Consider the following 8,969-nt stretch of genomic DNA (forward strand, 5'->3'; position numbering starts at 1 on the left):
TTCCCTGAGACCTTTATTGCATGCAATTTCCTAGGAAATTCAAATGCAAAAAATGCGTGCAGTTTGTGAACATGTCCGTAAAAACACGTGGATTTAATATAACGAATTCGCTACGACTCCCGCTTTTGCTCCCAGTATGAACAATAGCCATCTTGTTTAGCGCTGATAAAAAATATGGAATAACAAAACAAGAAAAAAACACGATTTTTTAAGTAAAAATTTATTTTCAATGCATAAATAAACAAATTGCACAATTTTATATAATCAATTAATATTTGCCAATATTTACATAGTTCTATGGCACCTCGAAAACGTTTGGTAGTTTCAGTGGTAAAAAAAATCAAGTATGGCACAAGAAGTCTTATTTATTTAAAATTCAGATTCGCGAAGGTAAAAATATAAATATTACTAACTAAAGAGTAACACTATACTATTATATTTATTTGGTTTAATAGACTTGATATAATAACTAATTATTATTCAATATTTTCGTAAAATTTAAAGCAAATTTCATAAATGCGGTATTTGATGTAAAGAAGCGTAAATATAACTTGGAGCCAATAGTTTGCCATTGGTAAAATAAGCAACAGCGGCAAATTCAGTTGGCAAAGAAATGGTTTAGTAACCTCGTTCAGTTCAAAATTTTGTTTTTAGGCAGTCCATTGTATGTGGGATAAAGGGATAATAAATTTAACCCATTTTCACACGAATCAATTTCCTTGTAGACGTAAAGAATGGTAATTGATTATTTGAATAAATTGATTTGGAATTTCTTTTCATTATTCCTCATACTCTTCAAAATAACATGGGATAGGCTAAAATAATGTGCATCGCGTCAATGGTAGCTTGGAGGGCTGAAGGAGGAGAGCAAGGCCATCCACATTCTGGATAACCAAGTTTTGAATATAGATGTGCTTAGTAATTAATAAACATTGGTGGGTATTTATCTATTGCCGTACATGAGATAACTGGATGCAAGGGATAACTGGAGAAGAGCCACTGCTTCGACAAGGGTCACAACCCTCGGTAATGAGGACTAATGGCGCTTGTCCACTACCTGGAATTCCGTGTAATTTTACCGTCCGGCACATCAGTTAGCGTTTTAAAACGACGATTGTCTTGAATTGGCTTGTGCTTTTGTCCATCTTTCTTCGGATCGGAGCTCTTGATCGGTGCGTTTATTTTTCAAATAAAAGCGGCTACGACAGTTTAGCGTGATCGAATTCACACGCACCGTGATCGTGCACCGATCGAGTGCATCGATCCGGAGAAATATGGACAAGTGCACAAGCCATCGTCCGTTTTTCATGCTAACCGGACTGCCGGGCAGTAAAATTCTGTGTAGTGCAAAAGCGCTCTAAGACGGAGAAAAAGTACATGAGATGTGCCAAGCAATAATGTAAGTGTTTGTAAGTTATGTAAGTGTTTTATATGGGCACATCATTTATAGGGATTGTTACAGACTCATCCTCGCAGGAGGCTCTCGGAACTGCAAGTTGCCGAGAGAGATGATTACTTGGCCGCTGATTGTAATTGTGTTGTGATGTCAAGAGAGTTTGGTGCGCTCCAGGAGCGCGTGCAGGAGCGGAACGAGGAGTGGCAGCGCGAGCGCGCTCCCCGCCCCGCGAGCGCCGCTGGACGGCAGCGCGTGCACTTCGGTGGCCACCATGAGCGCGCTGAGGCTCAGCTCGCTGGCTATCCGCGCGCTGTGCCTCCTCACGAGGCTCGCGAGCTTCTCCGCCTCTCGCACGCAAGCCTCCACCTATTCAATTTTTATTGTTAATAATACATTTTTTAAATTACTTTTTTATACAATTTAATACAATTACTAGACATTTCTAATTAATACAAATCTTATACCTTGGGTTTGTTTTTATGCGAATCTTTTTTATGCGATTTTCAAATGTAATGGAACCTATCCCTTATTTTTGTATGTAGTTCAAGTCTTTTTAAACTTAAAAAAATAGTATATTAGAAGGAAGGGTTCACAAATCTGGATCTCCAATTACAGGAGTTATTTAATATTATTTATTTACATCTCAACAAAGATGGAGAAGAATATAAGAATTGGTGAATGATATACGTGTGTAAAATTATCACTTATAACAGCTCAAGACGGTCGTAAGCCCCGTAAATGCCCAGACTGCATTTACGGGGCTTACGACCCTATTCTTCTTCATCTAAGACAAAGACAAGACACACAAGGTGGCTTGGTGGCTCTCCGCAAAAAACAAAAGTTCTAAATATGTATAAATTGTGATTTAAATAAACGTATACAAATAAAAAAAATATAAAAAAAAATAATAAAAAAAAGCTATGTTGAAATATCATAAAATGAAGGTAGGTTGAATCGCACCTGTAGTTCGGAGGCTTTCCTCTCGGTGCTCTGCACGGAGACGAAGATGTCGAGCTCCACGGACACGTAGCCGCGCACGGCGCACTCGGCCACCTGCACGTGGCGCTGCAGCGCGGCGAGCAGCGCGCGCAGCGTGAGCGCGGACAGCGAGGCGCCCTTGAGCGCGTAGAGCGCGCGGTCGATCTGCTTGCGCGAGTAGAGCAGCTTGAGCGCGCCGCCGCACGCGGGGCAGCACGCGCCGGGCGGCGTGCTGCCCAGGCAGTCGGCGCGCGCGGGCGCCGCACACGCCACGCCCTGCAGCGCGCACTGCGCGCGCACGCCGGGCGCGATCAGCCCCACGGCCACGCACGGGCCCGGGTAGTCCACGCTCGCGAACGCCGCCCACGCCGCGCACTCCGACGGGTACGTGTTGCCATTTATCCCGCAAACAACTCCACTCTGGAAATTCGCGCATTCCTTATTATTTTATTCGTGTTCGAGAGTGATTTCTAAACTACTTCTTGTATTTACAATAATTTTTTTATATTTATTTACTTCATTAATTTTAATTGTTATTACCCTTTTTTACAACCAAATTTCTATTCTTTATTTATGTGTTTAACCTGCACCTTTATTGCTTCTGTAAGCTTGTTGTGTTCCCATGTAATTGATGAAAAACATCAAAACTATTTGTATTGCACTGTATTTCGTTTATTGTAATATGTTTTTCATTGTTTGTGAACCATAAATAAATAAATAAATATATTCTTCATAATGGGTAGGTACTAAGGTTATAACTAATTTCTACATTATGATGTTTGATCAAAAGTACTGTATCGTAAAGGCGTTTATCTTCGTGTAAGGCTGTGTTCCGCAAACATTTTCCGTTCAAGGTACACCTACCAAATAAATAAATTTTAAAGGTACACCAATGAAAAAATATTAAAGTTAATTTAATATTGATTTATTATTTAAAGTAATATAATGCGATAACATATATGTATAACATATTATGTTTAATGCGAAATGTGATTCTGCTTAACTGAGCACAGGCGATCAAAATTTGTAGCAATTGTTGATAAAGCTGTGTTATCTTCACAAAACTAGACTTTTTTTCGGGGCACACCAACTGATCTCCACGGTACACTAGTGTGCCGCGGCACACTTTGCAGAACATTGGTGAAAGGTAGCTACTGCGTTGTGTTGTTGTTGTTGTCTTTTTGTGTCGCGGTTAGGATTTTGTTGTAATTAAGGGTTTTTATTTTTTTCTATCCAATGTTTGTTTTTTTTTTTATTATGATAGTTTTGTGTAAAGGAAAAAAATCGTAACTTGTGAAAGAGATCCGTAATAGAGTGTCGATGAATAATGGTTGAGTGGGAAATGCGATGACTGAGCATTTTCTGCAAATGTCTTTGCACTGTTCCTTGTCTGTCTATAGTGCTGGCCGGGGTTGTGAAGGCTTCTGTGTGCCGGACAACGTCGGGTAGGAATCGAATCTAGCTGACTAACTGAACTAACTAACTACTTTCACTGCCTATATCGGAGCACTTCTAGAAAATTTGGTGGAGGTTTTATAAACTTGTATTTATTTAGATTGGCAGTGACAGTAAAGTTTTTTAATGTAAATTCACAGTAAAATAAGGATACAATTTAGTTTCACATTTTCTATTTTTAATTAATGTTTTACTTAGTAAATACCACTATTTCTTAAAATCTACTGTGACACATGTTTTAATGCATTCCGCATCATTTTCAAACACCGTATCAAATACGGTGTTTGTAAATGATGCGGAATGCATCGAAACACGTGTCACAGTAGATTTTAAGAAATAGTGGTATTTACTAAGTAAAACATTAATTAATAATGGATAGATTTTACCACAAAGTGACTGCCAAATCAATTAATGAAATTCAAATTTTCTGTAAATTTTGCAACTTAGTTTATAAAATAAAAATAAAAAAATTGCTTCGTAAGAGAAGATCTGTCAGTAAGCCTAGATGCTTCTGTATCAGATCTGGGACAGCTTTCAATACGGTTACTAATATACTATGTCAGATACTAACCTGAGCACATTTAGTGAGACACTTCCCCATATAAGCGAGCCGCTTCCCAGCAGTCACCAAGTGGCAAGGAGTCGGGTGGGTCACCCCCTCCGTGTCGCACACGGGATCATTCGGCTTGGATGAGCAACTTGTTGAATTCACTGGAATCATTATATCGGTCTTATTATCTAATCGACTTCTTGACACAAATTGAAAAGACTAAATAATATTTTCATAAAATTACCTATCTAATCGTTTTATTGGTAAGTACTGAAATGGGCGAGTAATATAGGGGTCTAGAGCAGAGTTCCCCAAACTTTTTTGTGTCATAGACCCCTTGCCATGTTTTTCCGTGTTAGGTAGACCCCCTACTTACCTGATATTGATTTCCTGTAAATTTCTAACTGTAGTGAAGTTTAGTGTTAAAAACATTAATTAAAAACACATGTTAATTTATACATTTATTAATTGAATTTAAATTAAAACTACTCAAAATAAAAATTTTACTGACCACAAAGCGAATACCAACATCCTACAACTTACACAATTTTATGAACATATATTATAAATTTTTTACTTCATAGGTACTTTTATAAATAATGTACTTATATGTCTTGATATTATAAGATAGTATGATGTAAGTAAATAGGTATTATCAGTGTATGTGTTGAAATCCACTGTCGTGGACCCCCATTTTCATTTCATGGACCCCCAATTTTTTTTCGCTGACGTAGACCCCTTGCAGGTTGTCATAGACCCCTAGGGTTCGATATAGACCACTTTGGGAATCACTGGTCTAGAGCGTAGTTTTAGCTCTAATATTATTACGGCAAAAGAAAAAGAAGTAATTAATGTAAAGGCCCAATATACGAATAATTGCAACAAATTTTTCTTGAAACCCAGGTAACATTTAACGTGATTTAATTTTTTGTTTCAAACACCGTTTTTGTAACGGAAAAGTGAGGTTTCCTTCGAAATAAATATATGGTTTTGAAAAGAAAAGAGTTATTGAAAGGTAAGGAGTTTAAAAAATGATAAAAATATTTTTTTATGTACATATTCTTTAAAAAATCAAATTCTATTTTTTTTTATTTAATATATGTAGTTACACTTTTAAATACAATTCTATACAATTTCCACACATAAGGCAATCTTATAATTTTAGTTTCACTGTACCTCTCCAAAAAAGAGACTGAGCTCTTATGCTTGGAGAGGGACTTACGCTCAATGTTTATTGTTTCATTTTATTAATGGTATAACAGACCATCCATCCATTTATATCCTTTAAAAAAATGTCCGTGGCTTCTCGCGCGGCAATCGCTTAATGAATTGGATGTTTGGAAACGCGATTCTCTTTAAAACTAACGTCTTACAATAAGTGACCAGAGAATAGTGGATAATGTGTAATTACCGCAGATGTGCTGAGGACACGGCCGGTGCATGAGTGACAGACAGACAGTCGGATTAGGGAGGCACGTGGAGTTGGAAGGACACGGAGAACTGTCGCACGGGTTCTTGGAAGAACAAGAACCGAACTCTATATCCGCATCTCCCAGACCCGAACACCTGCAATTAATCAGTGGATAATATAGACAAGAGATAACTATAACATTTTGAGTGTGTCCAAATACTTGTTAACAAATCTGGATTATCTCCAATTATAGGAGTTATTTTTCATATTATTTTTTGACATCTCAACATAGATGAAGAAGAATATGGAAGTGTGATCATTTTTTGCGGATGAAAGAGTTTCTACTCAATAAAAAGGTTCTTTATCTCACCAATAGATGTCTCTGGTGAAGTTCTAGTGATGCAAGTACAATGTTTCGAAATTGCATGATATATATAGAACTTCCAATTCAATCATGGGTAGAATTGGTGAATGTCGTAAGCCCCGTAAATAAGAGATAACTATTTTTTTATGTATTTAATATAGTTACATTTTTAAGTACAACATAATAAAATTTCTAACCATTTATACATATCACTCACTCCTTTCAAGAACGTCATAAATCAAAAATCGTCAATTTTCAGTTGTGCATGTTTTTGGAATGCCCAGAAAATGTATTATATCCCAGCAAAAGCGACCTATTTTTTACTTAATATTTACCCGCTACAGGGCAGAAAGTGTTGTTTTTGCATTTTGAAGAAAAGCACAGTAAAAAATTCAATAAGTGGCTTGATATTTACTATCAATACATTGTATTATATTTAAACTTTAATAACGTTCTCCTGAAAAATCAAGTATTTTGATTAATGACGTTCTTGAAAGGAGTGAGCGATATATCAAACTTATAGTTATAGATTCGCTGTGCCTCTCCAAAAAAGAGACTGAGCTCTTGTGCTTGGAGAGGGACTTACACTCAAGGCTTAATGTTTTGTATAATTAATGGTATAATAGTATAACTATATATTATACTTAGACATACTGTAAAGATAGAGAACTGCTAACCGCTGTCAAAACATACTTTGGCCACATATTCCGAGGAGAAAATATACCCTTCTACAGCTTTAAGTACAGGGAAAGGTAGAGAGCAGACGGGGCTTGGGGCGTTTTTACGCCCCAAGTTTTCTTTTGAACATCATGGCTCAAAAATCTTCGACAGTGGTTTAAAATACCGGAGGAAGCAACCGTCCTCAAGCTGGCCTAAGATCGTTTGGAGTTTTAGGAGATGGTCACCAACTTCCGATAGGAGTGACATGAGAAGAAGACGAATATTACTAAAAGTTAAATCACATACTAGACTCGAGGAGTTACCGAATAATTTTGTAAGTACTACTAACTTTGCTAGGCATCCATTGGGATAAGTGTTCCCGTTGCTCCCGCATACAGGGACGTGGTGGGTCGGGCAGTTACAGGGCAGCAGAGTGTTCGAGGAGATTCCCTTCTCCTCGATATCGCATTGTTTCTTACTGCAAACTATTTCTCCCGCGAAGCAGGAACACACGTTGCACTCCATGTAGAATATTGAACCTAAAGGACCATAAAAATATTAACGATTTTCATAATACAGCAATATGGAGGTCCACACCAAAAAGTTACATTTCCAATACTGCACAAAAAATCCTTTAAATGCAAATCTGTTATGTTTACTGTATTCTATCAAAATCTTAATTAATGTTGCGACAAAACGTGTGTTAAACCAATATGAAATCATTAAATAGCACCAAAACGTAACAATTTTACAAGCTAGAGTTCCTCATTATTTAAATTAATTTATAATGGAAATGAAACGTTTTGGTAAGGACCTTTATGAATATTGTGCGAATAAGTTCTGATATCAAATATAAATTCTCGAATATAGACGAAATTGTATTCTTTAAATATGAACCGTAATGAGAAATAATATACAATAATGCAGTAAATAATTACCATGCTGAATAGTTTTGCTTGCCAAATTGCAGCTGTCGTAAGAGAAGCATGGAAGAGGTTGGCATTTGTCGATGATTCCCTTTTCATTACACTGACATATCTTCAGACAACCTTTCTGAGAGTTGGATATAGGAATCCGAACGTAAGATCCTTCCGGTACAAGGAATTGACTAGCTTCACCTGAAACAAAAAATTAAAACAATAACATAGGTGCCTAATATTTTATTCGACTGTTACTTTTATCTTGCGGTGTCCAGAATTGAGATTTTAAATTTCAAAAAGGATCTTACAGTACACCAATAAACCGTTAGTACCATGACGTCATTTAAAAAGTTCCATATAGAAATTATGTTCAACTGGACAACTTCAAAATAATTCAATTAAGCATTTTACTGTCTACAGCATTTTACTGTCTTTTCAAAATAAAATCAAAAAGTATTTATTATGAAGGGAGACGGGATAAATAAAAGGTTCTAAAAAATGTCCTCCAACAGTGAAATGGAGTTAGAACTTTTGTTATAACTTAAAACACTCTTTCTTAATTTTTTGTAGTCGGCCGGTAGTCCCGTAGTGTCGAGAACACTGAATCAGAATTTTTAGTCATTTTAGTCTCTACTACAACTTGATTCCAATTTTTAATAACGGGACCATTAGGTCTACGAAAATAGCTATGAAATAGAATGTTTGTGCATATAATATACAAATATTTCTCTAGTAAAAATACATATTTTGATGAGCTTCATGATAGGGTATATTTTTATGCAAGTTTGTTTTTTGTGATAAAAGTAAAGTGTCATATTTGTGTTCCTACCCAGTGGACAGCCATTAGTGCATGTGTAGGCTTTGCAGGGACTCCCATGAGGACAGTTTCTGTCGATAGAGCAGACCTCCGTAACTGCACACGGCTCCCCCTTACACGGGGATGACACTTGCTCGTACGGTTCCGTGTAAGGGTTGTCACCTACGAAATATAAACGAATCAATATAGAATCCCGATAACGTACGGTCATCATTATTTTAATGAAATAATACAAATTAATCCAATCATACCAGTAAAGTTATCATAATGGAATTATTTAGGATGAACTAACTCTCAGGATGATCGCAGAAAATTAGCAGATGTGATCTTCTTCTACAAATTGCTCGATTCACACAATGATTCACCGGAATCGATAGAACATACATACATATTTCACCAGGATAACTGACACCTTAGC

At 36.7% G+C, this 8,969-nt stretch overlaps 1 protein-coding gene across 1 annotated transcript in view; it reads right to left on the minus strand.

The window, feature by feature from the left end:
* Positions 1 to 345: 345 nt before the first annotated feature.
* LOC148304177 (reversion-inducing cysteine-rich protein with Kazal motifs-like) overlaps positions 346 to 8,969 on the minus strand; it is a 49,483-nt gene continuing 40,859 nt past the window's right edge. The window contains exons 11-17 of the mRNA XM_088268513.1: positions 8,564 to 8,713; positions 7,753 to 7,932; positions 7,164 to 7,353; positions 5,791 to 5,945; positions 4,401 to 4,540; positions 2,357 to 2,794; positions 346 to 1,762 (exon numbers count right to left, since the gene is read on the minus strand). Coding sequence (XP_088124639.1) covers positions 1,547 to 1,762; positions 2,357 to 2,794; positions 4,401 to 4,540; positions 5,791 to 5,945; positions 7,164 to 7,353; positions 7,753 to 7,932; positions 8,564 to 8,713 — 1,469 coding nt within the window. The 3' untranslated portion in view covers positions 346 to 1,546. The remainder of the gene's footprint in view (positions 1,763 to 2,356; positions 2,795 to 4,400; positions 4,541 to 5,790; positions 5,946 to 7,163; positions 7,354 to 7,752; positions 7,933 to 8,563; positions 8,714 to 8,969) is intronic.

The sequence above is a fragment of the Brachycentrus maculatus genome, unplaced genomic scaffold (assembly GCF_059751285.1).
Source record: "Brachycentrus maculatus isolate JH-2025_06_01 unplaced genomic scaffold, ASM5975128v1 h1tg000326l, whole genome shotgun sequence".
Lineage (NCBI taxonomy): Eukaryota > Metazoa > Arthropoda > Insecta > Trichoptera > Brachycentridae > Brachycentrus > Brachycentrus maculatus.